At 41.2% G+C, this 18987-nt stretch overlaps 1 protein-coding gene across 4 annotated transcripts; it reads right to left on the bottom strand.

Annotated features, from left to right (window-relative positions):
- Positions 1-4416: 4416 nt before the first annotated feature.
- On the bottom strand, positions 4417-8613 carry LOC147446320 (putative protein phosphatase 2C 1). 4 transcript variants are annotated; one of them, XM_086525586.1, is made up of 7 exons: positions 8267-8424; positions 7775-8184; positions 6764-7084; positions 5771-5888; positions 5302-5525; positions 4817-4963; positions 4417-4658 (listed from the first exon to the last, which is right to left on the bottom strand). In XM_086525586.1, the coding sequence occupies exons 2-7, from the start codon at positions 7979-7981 to the stop codon at positions 4596-4598; spliced, it is 1080 nt and encodes a 359-aa protein (XP_086381712.1). In that variant the 5' UTR covers positions 7982-8184; positions 8267-8424; the 3' UTR covers positions 4417-4595. The 4 variants fall into 4 exon arrangements, with proteins under 4 accessions (XP_086381712.1, XP_086381711.1, XP_086381709.1 ...); XM_086525585.1 differs by lacking the exon at positions 8267-8424 and adding an exon at positions 8475-8613 and having other exon boundaries at positions 4417-4963; XM_086525583.1 differs by having other exon boundaries at positions 4417-4963.
- Positions 8614-18987: the final 10374 nt, after the last annotated feature.

Genomic DNA, 18987 nt, shown 5'->3' with positions numbered 1-18987 from the left:
AAAAGTCCATCAAAAAGCATGATGAAGCCACAACAACCCAAGAACTGCAAATTTCTGATAGGTTTTGCGCTTTTTATGTGTTTAAGTTACATACAAGTCATACTTTAAAAAAGCTCATTAACAGGTAGGTAGTCAAAGCAACCTGGACAGTGATGCTAGTCAAGCCACTTGCACTGCATGTACATGTGCTTGCTAAATCAAGCTAAAAATCCTACAAAAAGAAAGCCCACACCTTTTTGACACACAATGACATGTACATATGTTCAAATTCGTGTTCAAAATTTGTGCAACAACGTCAAGGTGCCAAAACTCTAAGGGGAACACATGACCATGAGACCTCAACCTCCATATGGTAACCCCACCTAGAATCTCCTGCAAAGAATGTGCCACCACAACCAAACATTCAATCACGAACTATAAGGCAAACTCAAGCTTCAAGGAAAATAACACTAGCGAGGGTCCCATCGCCCTCTCCTAGGCTATAAGCCCTGCTATGGTTGTACATTTTATCACTTGATTCTCTCATCCTTAATTATCATGTTCGACGTTATCTTACTTATCTCCTTGTGTTAGCCTTATCTCTTGCTTCTTCTAGCATTGTAACATAGTGTCAAACAAAGATTTGGCTTAAACCTTTAGTTGATCTTTGAATTAGCATTTAGAGTTTTGTCTTCCTAGGTGCAAGGAGCAATTCTAGAGCTAGAAATGGCATTAGTGTTCTAAATAACTCAATCTTCCTTAAAAGTTATAACATAAAAACGTAATAAAGCGTGCGAAACGACTCCAAGTATAGAGAGACAAAAAACTGGTGGGAAGGTTAAGGGATGCTTAAGGTAAAAAAAGGTGGGACACCAAACGCGTTTCTCTCATAATGAGCTCATCAGTGGTGTTGGTTTAGATACAAATGGAGGGGGTGAGCGAGGTTTTATAGAGGGGCAATTTGAGGTGGGATGTTTTTTAGGGGGGAAAGGGAAGTTAATGGAAATGTACTCAAGTACATAGGGAAACAGTTAGGGTAGAAAGGGTGGTACTTGCTTTAATGGTGAGTGGTAGACAAGTTGTACCACAAAAAAGAGTTTAATTTCTCTGTAGCGAATGGTGAGGGTGTGATTTGATGCCAAAAAATTAAAGAGGAGGGGGGGGGGGGGTGATTTGATACCAAAAATTATAGGGGGAAGAATTTGTTCACATTTAAGCGAGCAAGAAAACGATGTATTTGGTAAGCGAGGCTTTGCAAGAAGGAAGGAAGACATGGGTTTATTGAATACGAGTTAATAAGGGTATGCCAAAACTTTGCGGAGTATAGAGAGCTATACTAGGGAGGGGAAAGAAATTTGTGAGGATTTGATGGAGAAAGGCAAAATTAGGTGGGAAGAAGTTAAGAGATAGAGTGGAAGATAGGTACCAACCACTACTTCTCCTATGAGCAAGACCATCATAGAGAGCCGCTACATCAAAGGTTAGGGTGTTCTCCGGGGTGGTGTAAGGTATGAACAAGGAGTTTATGGATGCTGGGCCCCGAGGTCCAACAAATGGTGGGTCTAGGTAGGTGTGAGAGTGAGGGGTTGCACTGGCAAGCCCGAGCAATGGGGTTACTGATACAGTGAGAGGGTGATAGCCTTCTTGTGGAAGGCGTAAAAGGTAGCTTGAAGGTTATGGGGGGTGTTTTCTTAAGTCGGAGTGATGGTTTCAAGAGGGAGGTACGGTTTTGATAGGTGACTTTGTTGAACACATTATGCAAAAACCCTTGTGGGTAGCCTTTTGTCCTAAGGCGTTTGTAGAAGAGGCTACGGATAATGAGGAAGCCATCCAAGGAGCTTTCTCTAATGATATATCTTTTGAGTTCATTAATGATGAAGGACACTTTTTGATGCGTAGGGTGCCAAGAGATCTAAGGGATGTAGTTATAAGTATTTAAGGGTTTTTGGTGGCAATGGGAGTACAACATGCTTGAGGAGGCAAACTTGGTACCTTTATAAAATTCTATGTCGAGGATAGTGGCGTGGTAGGGAGAGATGTGGCTTGAGATTCTAATGTGTTCTTGAAGCGGTTTGCCATAATCATTCAAAAGAGAGGTGAGGGAAGTCAAAGAGCCAACCCATAAACCAAAAGCATCGTCTACATAGCGATTGTGCAAAAGAGAGGAAGAGGCTTCTAAATAGCAAAGAAAAAGGCATGCATACACTACGGCAAAATTGGAACCCATAGCCGTACCCTTAACTTGCTTCCAAAACTTTCCTTTAAAGGTAATGTAATGGTGCGATAAGATGAGAGCCGCAAGAGACAGGATAAAGCGAGTTTTAGGAGGGTCAAAATGGGTAGCTATGCAAGCTTTGAGGGCTAAGAGTCCTTGGTTGATAGGGATACTGGGATATAGGGCCTCAACATCAAAAGTGAAAAGGAGGATATTGGGTGGGAGGGGGAGATTGTTAAGGTCTTGGATGAGGGTGAGAGAGTTTTTAAGATTTTGTTTATATGTGAGGAGGATAGGGAAAAGTACAAAGTGAAGCCATATGGAGGCTGTTTCAAAAATATAGCCTTTGTAGGAGCAAATAGGCCGTGTGACAAGGGAGGGTTTGTGGAGTTTTGGGATGAAGTAGATGGGGCAAGGTTTAGGCTGCTTGTCAAGGGGCGAGAGGATGAAGTTACGCTCTAATGCCGGTAATGCCGAAAATTGGATGAAAAGGGAGGAGAGGAGGGAGGCAATGAAGGGAAAGGGGATGGTAGAGCAAGGCTCATAAGTGGAGGTATCATTGAGGTAGGTGAGGGCATTACTTTCATACCAATCCAAGGGTAAGATGGCCAAGCTTAGTTCTTGTCCGCGGGTTTTATCACAATTGAAGGGTCCAATTTGAGGCTACATAAGGCTTGTGCGACAAAACGGGGAGGCTTTGAAGGTGAGAAGAAATTAGAGTAGAGAATGTGGCTAAGGTTATGAAGTTATTGTGTAAGATTAGATTAAGAGCGGGGTTTTCCAAGGGGGGTTTCCAAAAAGGATTTGGTATCTTGAAAGGGGAAGGTAGAGGGGTTGGATGATTCTTGAAAAAAAGTTTAGGTTGAGAATGCTTGGTCCTACTTGTCAGTAAGAAGGCAAGCAGACTCCATTTGCTCAATGAAACCTTTGGAAATCTTATTTTCTTTTCCATGAAACTCTGAAAAACTAAAGTCCATGTCTCCCAAAACCTGTAAACTAAAGGTAACTTGAAACAATTCCCTGGTGGTGAGCACCAAAACACTCGTGGGAAAACAAGAGCAATAGACACCTTTACAACAATGTCTCCCAATAGCGCTCAAGAAACAAATTCAGCACCAAAATTTGTATCAAAGAACTCTCAAAACACCACAACTCAAAGGTAAGTAATCCATTGGAAGTTTACAAGCACACGCCCACCCAAAAGACCACCATGGAAATTAAGAGTCACTTGCCCTAGCATGAAATTGAAATTACAACACACGCCAACCAATGCACTTGAGGAAAAGAGCTTCCTCTTTCACCAATTGATTCTGAAAACCACAATTTCATAGTGTTCATATGCCACAAAACATGTAAGCCTTCACAACTTAACCCTACACCAAAGTATTTGTGGGTTGCCATATCCTATACCCTATGGGAAACAAACTGTATCTTCTAAACCACAACTCCAAAATGAATGCTTTCAAGCCTCAAAGCCTCACTGCAATTTTTGAAAACGTCACATTTCAAATCTATGCACCACTATGCGTAAAATTGGCACAAACAACAAGCTACCATGCCGCATGATTACACATAGAAAAAGTCTAGTCGGGGGGGGGAAAAGTCCATCAAAAAGCATGATGAAGCCACAACAACCCAAGTAAGCCCCACTATGGTTGTACATTTTATCACTTGATTCTCTCATCCTTAATTATCATGCTCGACATTATCTTACTTATCTCCTTGTGTTAGCCTTATCTCTTGCTTCTTCTAGCATTGTAACATAGTGTCAAACAAGGATTAGGCTTAAACCTTTAGTTGATCTTTGAATTAGCATTTAAAGTTGTCTTCCTAGGTGCAAGGAGCGATTCTAGAGCTAGAATAGGCATTAGTGTTCTAAATAACTCAATCTTCCTTAAAAGTTAATCTCATCCATAGCATCTCTATTTAAGTATTGTGGTAATTGCTACATGACCATTTCATAACGTTGGTGATATGTTCTCTCTCATTAAGTGAATTTGTTATCATGCAGTCTCCATTAAAAATGGATGATGACGATGGTCTTCTCGCGTCCTCTTCGTGTGTATATATATATATATATTAGCAGTATGCATTGTATAAGTAATTTTTTTTGTTGAGAGAGAGAGAGAGATCCAGTTTCGGGCCACAGGCTTGGTGCGGGGTTCACGTTAATGCAAGGCATTTCACCCAAAATCTACCCACAGGGGAAATAGCTCTGTCAATAAAGAATGCCATATGGCTTCTACTGGAATTTATTCTTACATATTGCACTTTGATTTGTGTGCAATTTATTTTTGCAACGGATACATCTCCAATTGCAGAAGGAAAACACCCTTTTGGTGGTCTGTATGCAAGTATATTTCTTCATGCTCGATGGCTGCAGTCGAAGTAAAGGCATGATTTATATGACGGTCGTCGTCAGTGGCTTTTGCACGTGCAGCTTGCAGGCTGTGTTCAAATTCCTCTGTCGAAACAAGATAAAACCACATTCCGAGTGGAGTTGTGAGAAACAAGAGTTGAATTGACCGACTCCTCTTTGGATGTACTACTTGACGAATGTGATTGGCAATAATGCACAGAGGAAAGAGCCATGTTATGCTTTTGGTTGAAAAAATGACATACTACTGCACAATCGTCCATGCGCACATGCGAAAATTTGCACTTCCACTTTTTCACTGCCGCATCCACCACATTCTTGGCAGCCAACCCTTTTGGTTCTGCCTTGTCCACCACGCTTGCCACCTCCTCATTGCTCATCACATCCCAAACCTAAAAGCAAGATGACATTGTTGAAGGCATAGCTAAGTGGTCAATAAACAACTTTGCCAAAAAAAAAAATGACGGCCCAATGCTCTGGTGCCATGAGAAGCCTGCAACAGATTTCATTTTGTTTGCATGAAATAGATCAAGTAAGATGATTATAGATTGTCACTAATCTCGGATCTCCATCAAGTGATATAAAAGGGAAGGAGTGAAACACATGTTTCCAGCTGCTGCTTCTCATGCACGCCCAACCCGGAGAGGCTAAATCCCAAATGCCCCCTTTTTTCAGCTTTTAAAAGAAAACTCATCAAGAAGAGTAGAAAAGAAGTAAGACAGATGATTACCCCATCTGTGGCTAAGACCACAAACTCATCAACCTCAGAAATTTGTCTATGGTACACATGGGGGACTGCACTGAGGCCATACTCCTTCAAGCAAAAGTCCCCCAAAGCTCTTGCCATGGCCAGTCCTGGCTTGTTCTCATTGGGCAGCCATATTCTGGCTACTTCAGGCTCATCTTCCAGTGCGAACACCCTTCCCTTGCAATTCCTTATTCTTTCAAGTTCTCCTGTCCATCATCATGTAAATACATTGATTAAGAGAGACTAGGCTCTTCTTATAAAACACCCAACATTAATGGCACCAATTTCCACTTTTGGCCTCCGCATATACGATATATGCCTGGCATTTGGCCAGAGCAAAGTGAAATGCTTCAAAGAAGGTATTGTTGTGGAGTGGACATTTCACTATGCCTAGTATGCACTGCCTGAGAGAACAGAAAATTTGTTTATTGACTATGTTTCGGACTAGCACCTGGTAAATCAGGCTTGAAATCCACTGTGAGCTGCTCTACTCGCAAAGAGGCACCTTCTCCTCGACTCACCAGAATAGCTCTCGAATCTCCCACATTAGCTATCACTAATTCCTTCTTCTGCAAAATCAAAATTACTTTCATGTGTTACATTGAGACTCTTCTCATGTAGTTGTGTTGACCAGCTGTAGAATCAGGAAAATTAAAAGCACAGCATAACAGGCCAAGTAGCACAATGTTACCAAAAGGGAAATTCATCCCCTGAATGCAAGCAAAAGAACTGTCTATGCTTCAAGGAAAGATTTAAAAGCCATCGATTAGCTCTTCCAATACAGACCATTCTAAAGGCCATTGGCCACATGATCACAAGAAGAAACTATAAAGCACAGCCAAGAAACATTTTCAGACCCGCTTCATGATGAAGCTTCCAAAGTTTGGCCTTTGCTGAGGTATATAGCTCGGTTTGGTTCCTCAAAAGTTTGTGAACATTGTCTGCTGTGAGAGCGAGAGACCAGATACCTCCTCTAAGAAAAGTCCCATGAGAAGGCAAAATGTGGTATAAACTCAAATAGCCCTAGCACATGAGATTGAGGTGGGGACTACCCGTCTGCGGACAGGAGCGCAGAGTATTGAGCACATGCAAGAGGTCATCAGAGCAGCAAAGGCAGAGATTAAGCCAGCTAGAAAGAGCTGTGGCAGGAGCCGCAGTGTGGGTTGAAGCCTGCACGAAGAAGAGGCCTGCCGACTGAGGTGGGCAGTGGATTCTAATGGCCCACCTGCCAGCCATGCTTCAGCCAGCACAAATAGTTTCCACATAGCCTCTCTGCTTGATACACAACCCTCACGTCCCTGTAATTTTGTGGCTGGCCAGCTGTGTGCCATCTCATGTGCTACTTGCAAGAGAGAAAATATGCCAGGAGGGACAGAATGCAGAAAGCAGTGTTTTACCTTAGCCAAAAGAGTGCAGAATTCCTTAATCAGAGTGCAGTGTTTACCTTGACCAAGAGAGTGACAGAAGTTGTACCGCTACACACGCAATTGAGCTCGGGATGCATCTTGAGCTTGTCGTCCATTTTGCCATAACAGTCAACAAATGCTTTACTTACTGAAATCAAAGCATCGGCATCTGGTTTTAGGTGCTTAGGGCTGCCACCAACCAACTCTTGGGAATTGTTGGACATGTAGAGGCTCACACACTCATCATCCAAAAGCAAATTGGGTAGACAGTCTCGGACTTGCTTGGCCACATGGTGCCCTGATGGTCCATGCCCATCAAAGATGCCACAGAACGTCGCTTCTCCTTGTGGTCCAAAACTCTAATTACCATACCAAATTTTGAAAAAAACAAGCCATCAGATACTGCAAACAGGCAATGCTGATGTGGGCTTTTAAATCAAGAAATGCGGACGCCCACCCCAAGACTTTTGATAAACCACAGACGTAAGCTTTATCGCCACACTTAAATTGCAAGAAAAAGAAAAACAAACTTGCCATGATGCCTAGAGAAAATGGGAACTTTGTCTACACTCACATTTGTTGCGGATTTGGCACCATTTTAGAATGATCAAGTAGACCATAGTCATGGCACTGTAGTCTAGAAGTTAGGTTTTGGCAGTGTAATGCCTTCATACCAATGCATAAAACCCCAAATTCAACATTTCCAGACCATGAGAAATGAAGCCCATCCCAATGCTTGCTTGCCATGCAAAATGTCTTGGGTTAAATTTGAGCTAAGACAGATAACCATGTTCTTATGCAGTCCACGTTAGTGAAGCCTCCTTCGATGTGGAGGACGGCCTCGCACACATCTGAGTGGGCAGGCCAAAACCTGGACTCTCTCTCTCTCTCTCTCTCTCTCTCTCTCTCTCACACACACACACACATACACAGCCACATAAATGCAAAACCATGCACAGATCCTCAAAAACCAAGCATGGACAGACAACACGACACTTGTACCACACACACCACACACGAATTCATGTGCAACTAGATAAGGTCTTTACCTCCCAAGCAAGGAAGCAGTCCTGGTTGATGCCCTTGCGGCCTTGCTTCGTGTGGGCGCAGCAACTGCTGGAGACGCCATTGGAGCAAAGCTTATTGTCATGTCCTTCCTCTGTAGAGTTCAAGCTAGGAGCTGCAAGTTTCCTTTTAAGCCTGCCCTTGAGAAGCCCTTCTTCATCCAGGATGAGGGTGGACATGCAGACCCCCATTTGGCATCACAATGCTAGCATGCAATCTGACACGTTCTTATGCACAGAAATCACCCCTCTTTATTGCTCGCCAATCTGACACATTTCTATGCACAGAATCTAACCCTCTCATTATTATGCACAGAAAATGAGCAAAACTAGAATGACCCATTATTATTGATTTCATTCATAGATCAGAGCTTAGCTCCATGTGACGCTGATGTCTGCAGAATACAACAGCGGGCCAAATTTAGATAATACAATACTTGACTAACAATTTCTTCAGATAAGTTTTGAAAATCAGACCCAGAAGAAAAAATGTAAACAATAGCCGAGAGAGAATCGAGCAGGCGAGGGCACAGGGAGGGTTCTTGACTTCGAAGGCGAGGTGGTCGCGATGCACTAACGTAATAGTTTTTAGGAGAGAGAGAGAGAGAGGGGGGGGGGAGAGGGGTTATATCAAATGATTTATCTTGTTTGTGGGGGGGGCAAGTGAATGAGGGCGGGTCTTCACCTTGCTTTTCACAGTGTAGGAGCAATCAAATGAGAGACCTATTTTTTGCCCGCCAGGAGCAGGGTCTGTTTTAAGCGTGCAATTTGTGATGGCAAGAGAAGTGGCTCCTATGCAAACATTGGCACCTCGATTTTTGCCACGTGTAAGTTTTTGTTAGCCTTTTAGGTATGTTCGTGGATGATCGTTTTCTTTTGCTTCAATCTACAATAGGGCAAGTGCTTTGCAGGCTATTTCAATTCCTCATGCTTCTAATTTCATCTTTAATTTGTGCTTGGCTGCCTATCTTTGAACTAGTATGTTGATCTTCATCTTGATCTTGGTGTGTAGAGATCTATTTATCAAACCTCTTGAGCCATAGTAAAAGGTTGAGGTAGGGATCATCCACCCAAAGTTTTATGCATAAAATCCTTATGCTCTAAGAGAACAAACTTGGAAGTCAAACCATTTTCTAGTTGCTAAAAATCAAATTTACCTTCCAAAGCATTTGTTGTACAAAAGCTATTTTGGAAAGCATTCTTGACTTTGCAGGAATGTGCTACCCTTTGTTCAATGAGAGGATTGATTCTCATGTAAACCACCTTGTTTGGAGTGTCTTTTTTCATTCACAACATTGTCATAGTGTCACATGCTTGTATTAGTCTCGTGAGGGTTGAAATTGCATCTTATTTTTTGTTACCATTGTATTAGACAATTATCAGATGGTATTTGTAGTAGAAGGATCATCAATACATTTGATATTTCAAAGGTAAATATTTGGCATACAAATGGACCAATGTATTGCAGAATAGGTATCATCATGAGTTTGTTTACTCACGTAAACTTCACATATAATACCCATAGATCATAAAAGCATCCATGAAAGCATATGGAGACAAGTGCCTTCTTTGACAAAACCTAAAGCTTACCCACTCTTACTTGCTTGGGGACATTATGTAAAATTCATACACCAAGAGATGGCATCCCAAACATCTAGCTCGTCCAAAACTCACACTACACCACATACCTTCAAGTCGTTAACATGGATGAATCTTGATTTTGGAAACAGGTCCTCACTTTGCATCCTTGTAAATAATCTGAGGCTTCTTTGATCTACCAATGTTTTGTGCAATAATTGCATTCCAAGAGACAACAACCCATATGTCAAAAAGATCAACCATGCATTTGTATGGTCCTTTGTCCTAATATGGTGGTACATTTTCTCGTTGATCTTGTGAAATTAGATAGGGAGTGATCGGGGAGTGACTACATGCATGAAGCACATTAAATAGAAGGGATTGCATCATGCATGAAGCATATTGAATAGAAGGGATTGCATCTATTGTGATGCCCTCATTTTGCATTCATTTAAACTGGTCTAGAGTTTCCTTGGATAGATCTTGTTGGCACATGACCTTTGAAGAAAAAAAGTTTAAATCGCACAATTCATTACTTGAAGGTGGAAAACATCTCAAGAAAAGTCAATGACAATCAAGTTTTTCAAGGAGTTTTGGGAGAATCTGAAGACCCTATTTTGTGTTTAAACAACAAAGCCTTGTTCAAAGGGTGTTGGATACAAGTGTGAAAAGAGTTCTCATCAAACATATCCCAAAGCTTGTGTGTTGCGCTCATGTGAAACACTACGGACCCATCACAATTATGAAATTAGCATATAGAATCATTGCCAAAGTTGTCATCGTTAGACTGTCTCCACTCTTGGATAAATCTATAACCACCCCATCAACACGACTTTATCAAAGGAAGATCTATTTATGACAACATGCTAGTAGAAATGGTCAGCATCGAGTACACAACCTTCACTGACCAAGAATGCATCCTCTTACAGCTTGACCTAGACAAAGCATACGACCCGATCCTTTGGTCATCATAGAAGACGCCATGAAAGTGCTAGGCTTTGGTTCTTGGCTTCGTCAGATCATACACACCCTTGGACTAGGTAGCCTCTTAGAACTGCTCTTTAACAACAAATTGTGGGTGGCTTCAAAGTCAAAAGATCAATCAAACAAGGTTTCCCACTAGTTGTTTGCTATCGGATCTGGCCCCCTAGTCACAATGCTGGAGACTAGTGCTGCAAGAGAGGGAAATTCTAGGGCTATCTTTGCCTAGTAAAAAACCTCATGGCCAAGATCTTTGGTGATGACACACTTATTTTCTTAAAATCCAGCCTTAAGGTGCTCAGAAAGACTTTGGAGATTGTTGAGATGTTTGCCACGGTCTCTAGATCCAAGTGCAATGTGGAGAAATCAAGAATGATCTCTTTGACAGAGAATGACTCATTCAAAACTTTCGAATGGTTAGAAAAAAATTTCTCAAAAGGAAAGGTCTTCCACCACCTCGACGCCCCACTAGGATTAGGAATATTTCACAAACAAAGATTCCAATGGGTCATGGACAACATCTGAAGCAAGAAGCAAAGGTGGGAATATGTGCTCCTCCCTTTCCACAAAAGGTCGAAGCTTATTAATTCGTTCATTATCCTGTACTTGTCTTTTGTTGGGCCTCTACTCAAAATAGTAAAATGAAATTGGAAAGAATTTGTTAAACTAGTGAATGAGAAATTAGCACCAAAGGTACAATTCTCTGGCAATGGGGTGAACGAAAGTGTATTGCTAGACTTAACAAGCAAGGCGATATTGCCTAGTGTGCTAAATTTATGGTATCAATTGCCAAACAAGACCAATCATGGACCATCATGACATGGGACAAGCAAGGCGATATTGCCTAGTGTGCTAAATTTATGGTATCAATTGCCAAACAAGACCAATCATGGACCATCATGACATGGGACATGATCGAGAAGGAAAATCTAGTCTCCTAGGAGGGCTCATGGAAAGAGGCCGAGGTCCATCACAAACCGACGTTGGCACCATGATGATGGGAAAACCTAAAACTGGGCGGTAATATGGGTGAGCTAGTACAGAAGTCTACCAAAGCATTAGAGACACTAAAATGGGGTGAGGCAGCTAGATATTTCAAAAAATCCATGACACATTGATCCCCTTAACTCTCAAAGTGGGAAGGGATCTTCTAGCTGAATTCTAGAGAGGAGTCGCTAAAGTAAACAACAAGGGTCTCATACATTTGACCCACTTTTAGGATAGAAACATCAAGGGATGGAGAAAAGCAGAGCAGCTGGCTTCCCTATACAATCTAAACAAAATTGAATGACTTCTCTACAGGGCTATCAAAGATCTTAGCCAAGTGCTTATGCCAATTTGTGAGGCTAATCTAGATTGGAGATCTTGGGAGTGGCCCAAGCATAGAACCACAAACCAAGTCAATCTACTACAGACTTATATTCAAAGAAAATTGGTTCTCGCCACAATAAGCAATGGGAAAAGCATTAGCTAGAATCCAAATGGACGTCAATAGAAAACAACATTTGGGACCCATAGCGGTCCTCAACAAGAAGATCTTCCCGTGGAAGGTGCCATACCTACTAGGGTCAAAATACAAGCCAGAGGGATTGGCTATGATAGATGCTCGAGGGGCAAAGCAGGTAGCAAGAATTCCCTTCACTTGTTGCTCTACTATCCAATTACAAGAGGCCTAGTGGTGGGTAAAAAATTTGTAAATGGATATAGAAGACTGGGAAGGTCCTATTCTTCAAGAACGATTCTTCTCAGGGGAGAAAAGAGTTGGAAAAATTAATCCATCCTTATCTGCACACAAATTTTCCCCTTATGTTACTTTAAGCAAGTTTGAAAACCTAGGAGCCTACATGTCTTCAAAAATGACCACTTGATGGCCAATTTCAAAGAGATAATTCAAGAAAGCCGGGAAGTGATCATCTCTATAGGAAACCACAAGAATTCAGAAGAATGCAATCAAAGCCATCATCATTGTTCTAGTATCAACCAGTCCACAAATTGTATCTATCTTGTAGCTCTCATCAAAGAGGGGATGTGTAGCTCTGAAATGAGTGATGTGATCCCTCAAGGAATCGGACATGCTTGAGGTAATTGTACATTTCTTCCTAGTCTAATATAGCACATCCACTCACAATTGTATGGAAAAATAAAAATAAAACAATTCGCCACCCTATTTGAACAGTTTATAGCTTAGTGACAAAGGTACAGGGAAATTGTATTTGCCTTGTGGCTATGTGGCCCCTTACTCAATGCCCCGAGGTGGATGGTGATGCCCTAGCTCGGTGTGAGCACGACCGTGCTTGTGATTCTTTTTGGCATTTCTAATATCATCAATCACAATTTGTGAGTATTGTTGAAAAAGAAAGAAAAACATTGTCCTCTCGCACTAATTGTCAAGCTTTTTCCAAGATCTCACAATTGCTTCTGAGTTTCAAGTGCTCCAACGCTTCACTAGGGCCGCATATTGTCAAAAGTTAAGGATCTTCTATCTTATTTCACTAGTGCAGCATCATGGTAGTGATAGTCTTGTTTGATTCATGTATCATTTCATGTGTCTCTCAAGCTTCGAGAAAATTCTTTAATGAAACTTACTATAAAAAAATGCTAGTAGATAAGCCTTTTAAATAAAGGATGCTCAATATATACCACATGAGCCAACTTGATAATGGGTTCCGCCTACTTAAATTCCACAAGGTTAAACTTTTTATGTTTTCTTAAAATCATTTAAAATGGGTCACCTTTTGAGGCTTTTTGAAGCATTAGAAACACTCAAGGTCCAATAATAGTACACTTTTCCAACAAACCACAACATGACACATAAGCAATTTTTTTTATTTTTTTTTTTGCAAAACTCACAATTGTGAGTGAATTATATTGAACAGCCCAAAAAATTACAAGGTCTTGTCATGCTCTTGTAGCCATGACATCATCCAAGCACTATATTACATTGGCTATCGGGGCAACCACCCCCACCAATCACAACATGACACATAAGCAAGGTTTTAAGAATCCTTTAAACTTTTTGTATATAAATCTAGAGTGGATATATATCTAACCTTGGGGTCTGAATTTTTCGGCCTTAAACTAGGTCCTTTAAACCAACAACCCCCCCCCCCCACCCCCCCACCCAAAACCAAAAAAAAAAAAAAAAACCCGAAAGAAAAAAAGACCTTTTCCTTTTTGGCCTTCTAAAAGAAACCTTTCGGCCTTAAACTAGGTCCTTTAAACCAACAACCCCCCGCCCCCCACCCCCCCCACCCAAAACCAAAAAAAAAAAAAAAACCCGAAAGAAAAAAAGACCTTTTCCTTTTTGGCCTTCTAAAAGAAACCTTAGGGGAAAAGGGAGAAAGGCGAATCAGGCTTTCTTTTTCATATATTTAGTGGCTTGATGTGACGCTATTCAAAGTTTCATGCTGCAGAAAGCCTTGGAGAAGGAACACCTACATACTACAAGCTCTATATTTTAGTGGTGTTTTTTTGTGTGTGTGTGTATATTTAGTGTATTCAAAGATTAAAGGCGCACGTGAGTTTAGACTCACCTTCTTTTTGAGATAAAAAGCTTGCTTAGGAATGATGACCCATAAGCAAACACTAGTAGCCACAAGCACTATGTGTAGCAAGCTTTTTGAGTCCACAAATGTGTGTCAATTATACATCTATACCAAGGATAATGGGGGAGGGAATTTCGGTTCCCTCCCATTGCCATGTGTCAGAAGCTCCTTCAAGCGGCGGGTGTGACCTGCAGCTTTGGGAGCATAGCGATGCAAAGAGAGAGAGAGAGAGAGAGAGAGAGAGAGAGAGAAGTCCGCCGACCTTACTAGTTTGATTACAAATCCACACGCGTTTCTCAACTTATTTGTGCAACATGTGGATCCACGGATGGGACTAAAGAGCTCCACTTTCATGAGAAAGATGAAATTTTGTGGTCCTCAATGGTAGCTTGCTTGCTTCCTTGTATCAAAGGGGGATGTGCTCATTACCTTGCTCAAGTAGGTGCCCAAAACGACTTTTTCATTTGTTTTGATAAGAATCTAGCAAGATGCTTAGTTTGCATTCAAGGAAAAGACTGATGTAATCATGGAGAAGAGAGAGAAGGGGCGGGGAGAGAGAGAGAGAGAGAGAGAGAGAGCACTGTCATGTGTGAGGCCAATGCCCGAGTGATAAAGAGGAATTTTTTACTATAGCGCGAGGTTCCATGAGGCGTGAAAGGGTTGCAGAGGTAGGGGAGTCGAACGGCCGACAACTGTGGGGGCTGGGCCGTGCCTGCACAAAGTCATCTCAAGGCAGGGGCGATGGGGGCACAGGCTTGGCAGATGAATGATGCGCGCAGGGAGTTGGGGGTGGGGCTGCCGTGGTGCAAGCGACGGATGCTTTTGCTTTGCTTCAAGCGATGCATGCAGTGTGACAGGAGGAGATGGCACCTCTCTCTCTCTCTCTCTCTCTCTCTCTCTCTCTCTCTCTCTCTCTCTCTCTCTCTCTCTCTGTCAATTTGCCACCGCGGAGGCGCGTGCTAGAGTAGTCAGGTTGATGACAGGAGTATGTTTGGGCGATACGCACAGTGCTGAGATTTGAGAGTTGGGGGATGCAGCAAGACGCGAAAAGGGGGGAAGGGCGGAGGTGTGCTAGAGTCGGTCCTGCGAGGGCATCAAACAGCAAGGGGCGAGGGGCAGATCCTTGCAACTGTCCAAATCTCATGCACTTGGGATGTGCTCTGCACGATGCTGCGTGCCCTGCATGTTGGTAAGAGCGTATCCGTTTGCGTGGGAACAACAGTGATGACAGGGGACTTTCCCTTTGAGATTGGGCAAACGGAGCGGATCTTTAGGGTTAATTAATTAATGGAATGTAAGATAGACCCAGTAGTTGTAGGAAGGATGAGATTGGAAGGCTAGGCTAATGGGTTTTTTCCTTGACTATTGCAAAGAATCACTTCCAATGCAAAACACCTTTTGGTGAAAACGATGTTTTCTTTCTCTTTTAGCACTGTTTAGCACTTGTTTTGATGTGCTGATGGTTGAGCAATTATGTATAGGTGGGTCCTTTTGAGAATATAAGGTCTTTATATAGCATGTTAGATGTAGGATGGAAATGGTAAAGTTGATAGATCACCACTATCATTTCTTCTTGGCGTATAGTTGATAGTTCAACCCTTTGATCATTGACAACTTACCACTCCTTGGGATAGAAATCGAAGTTGCCACTTGTATCTGCGTGGAATTCGAGCGAGTATGCTAGCGATGTGTTATCCTCAAAATCAACCTATTGCTTGTCTCTTGAGTCCTCGCCCGCCGCCACCTACCATCTCCCTTCCCGTTTCCTCTTCAATCCCCAAGGATGCATCTCCCAAGATTCGCACTAATCAATGCTAGTTTAAAAATCAACCCTGCATATTGTTTTCAATATTCAAAAGATGACAACTTTGGACTGCCAATTTACAATAGTAATTCATTTAGGGTTTTTTCTACATGGCATCCCCACCCTTGAAACTATGTTGATCATTCCTACAATTACCTCCATCTTCTCGACCGTTCCCTGTTCCTAAATGCATGCAAATTCCCTATACCTTTGGCTTGTTATGTGTGTTGTCTACAAAGCAAAGCAAATGTGTGTAGCATGCATACCTTTTGTTCATAGTAGCCCAAGGTATCTAAGACTCTTTATTGGCTTTCTAAAACATGCCTTAGAGGAGAAGAGAGTTAAGGGAGCATTCAATTATTTATTATTTATTTCCTGCTCTGATTGGATTAGACCTTCTTTTCATTGAGCAATTTATATCTTTTTTTCTCTTGGCAAAATTCACAATGGTGAGTAGATTATATTGAGGTATCCAAAAAATTAAAACTTTTGGCCCTGCTCGTACCAAGCCATGGCATCTCCAAGAGATCATAGATACAATGGCTGATAGGGGAGCCACCCCATGACAGACTTACATAGATACATGACTTCATTCCCCTTATATTCTAAATGGTTTACATAGATCCTTCTCTGGCTTCTTTTTAAAAGTGTGGAAATCTATTTTGACAATTTCAGATGATAACCTAAAAAGGGAGTTGAGATATCTTAGTCATACATGGTACACTTGGGTAGGCAAGATCTTAGTCATACATGATAGCTAGTGCAGGGCCCTATCCAAAATCCTTTTACACGGACCGCCCAAAATCCTTTTACACAAATTGCGTTAACAATTTCCATGCAATCTAAATTTGTTTTTCAATAACAAGGAAACAAGCTTGTGCATCTATTGTGGTGGCTATACCCAGGTTTACGTTTTGAGGGATACCCTCACCTTTCAAAGTTCCAATATTCATGAGCATATTGGTGATCTAAGGTACCTAGAAAATTCATGCAAAATACACAAAAGAATAGATAAAATGCTTGGCAAAAGGCAACCATGTCTATGCCCAACGTGTCTCTATGGTTCCCACTACTTTGTAAATGAGAAGTGTCCCTTTGGAAGTTGGGTAAGGGTCCCTTATTTCATGAGAAATAGTAACTCCTCTCATACTTCTTTGTCAACATTAGAAACCATAGTGTAAAGAAGAAAGTTTGATGTGAATGTGAGGATCAAAAAAAGATGGACCACATTACAAGTGTTAGGCTTCTATTGGTTGGATGTAGAATGACATGATGACAAGCAATATGAAAAAGTTGGGGTGTGGAGGGCGTACTGGGCCTAGCTGATGGAGAGAAATCTGAGTGGGATGGAGGTACTAGAAAGTTGCACTCCTCATTTTCTTCAACTAAAAGTAAGTCTTTTCCTAGCATGTGTGTATAAGTACACATATACATCCAAGTTTTGTATCTATATACTAGTGTTTGGAAGGAGTGTGTCTCACGTTGCACCTGTTCCCTCTTGAAAAGCAACAATGTTGGTTCAGTGGAAGAGGAAAAGGAAAAATCCCACCTAGATTACAACAAAAAATAGTGAAAAATTAGTAAAAATCATTTGTAAGTGTTTGCCCTAAGATAGGAATGTACTCTTCTTCTTCACTGCCAAGGAAAGTTGTTGGGACTTACCTTGTTGATGTCATTGATCTAATTCAGAATCTCCTCTTGAAACAATCATAAGAAGGAATTTGTATGGTTGCAAAAATGTTTTTCCCAAACACTACTATACACCGACACATATATATACATGTAAATATGTATGTACAAACGCATACATGTTTTAGAATAGGCTTGCTTTTAACATACGAGTGTACCGGAAAAGTTGAATGGATCATTTTGCTCAAGTAAAAATGAGCCTTGTTCTACCATGTGTGTGTACATACATATATGTGTCTCCACATTGTATGCGTATACACACATACATATCTATCCACACACAATTTTAAAGACTCAATGTACAAACATAGAGATATATTTATATTTATGCATTCATGTATAGGGATGTGTGTGTCAAAAGCCCATCAATTACTATTTTCAAGAGCCCATCAATTGTTATCATTGTCAAAACTTTTTTAAATATATTCCTACATAGTTCAAACTTTAATGAATTTGTTATATAGCTAAAATAGTTTTTGTAAGAACAATGTCTTTGAACACAAAAAGGGGAAGTGACATCCTAAGATCTCCCAAGAAAATCCCTTTTAACATTCTAAGTTCAATTTTTTCTTCTTCTTTTTATTATGAATAGTATGCGACCTGCCTACGGCCAAAGGAACAATGCCTTTATTCTCATAGGGCTATCTTCTCTTCCAAGTGGAGCATTGTCAATACTCTCTTCCTACACGTATAATCTATCGCATTTATAAAAGTTATGCAGGACATAACCTCTTAATAGATGCTACAAAGCATTCTTTGATACCAAGATTGGAAGCTTCTCATAGACATTATTTTTCATGAGGTGCTAGCCCTTGTTCAACAAACTTAGGAGTGCTCTAATTCTATTGGGGTGGGTGTGTGTGTATATATACATACATACATACATACATACATATATATATATATATATATATATATATATATGTGTGTGTGTGTGTGTGTGTGTGTGTGTAGAGAGAGAGAGAGAGAGAGAGAGAGATAGATTTAATTATCGTCCACGGAGGTCAAATACGACCCATGGGACCAAAACAAAACATTTCATCTGTTCTTTTGGGGTGGAAGCGTTGGGACTGAGGGTCCATCAGGGGTAAAGGAAAAAGGAAAGGACACGAACAAAAACAAAACCTAGAGGGGGTCAGGTAGAGGGGGAGCTGGCTTGGGAGTTCAAAACTCTTGAATGATGGCTTTACCGCCATGATAGACTGCCCATTTACCTTGTTTACGAGCTTCATGCATCTTTTTGAGCTGGCTTGCTTTGTGCTTGAGTTGGTAGTCAATTCCTCGACAATCCAAAGCTTTGTCCCCTTGAGGTGAAGAGAGAGAGAGAGAGAGAGAGAGAGAGAGAGAGATTCCTCCTTTTGGTCTACCTTGATCTAGCAATGCTACCAAGCTTGATTATAGAGATTAAATAAGTTAACACGGTGTGAAGAGATGAAAGTTAAGAGAAGTCAATGTAATAGTACAACTTCTTTTTTAAATGGAGTGGGTTCTAGAATTGGTTTCAATGATAGGAACACAATTGGATTCAATGTCTCTGCTCCACTCTCTTATTTGCTTCTATCCTTGTATGTATGTATGGATGTATGTATACACATATATCT

Source organism: Adiantum capillus-veneris, chromosome 12 (assembly GCF_014529385.1).
Source record: "Adiantum capillus-veneris isolate H3 chromosome 12, ASM1452938v2, whole genome shotgun sequence".
Classification (NCBI taxonomy): Eukaryota; Viridiplantae; Streptophyta; class Polypodiopsida; order Polypodiales; family Pteridaceae; genus Adiantum; species Adiantum capillus-veneris.
The sequence above is the reverse complement of the archived record's forward strand: the minus strand, read 5'-3'. Positions and strand labels throughout refer to the sequence as shown.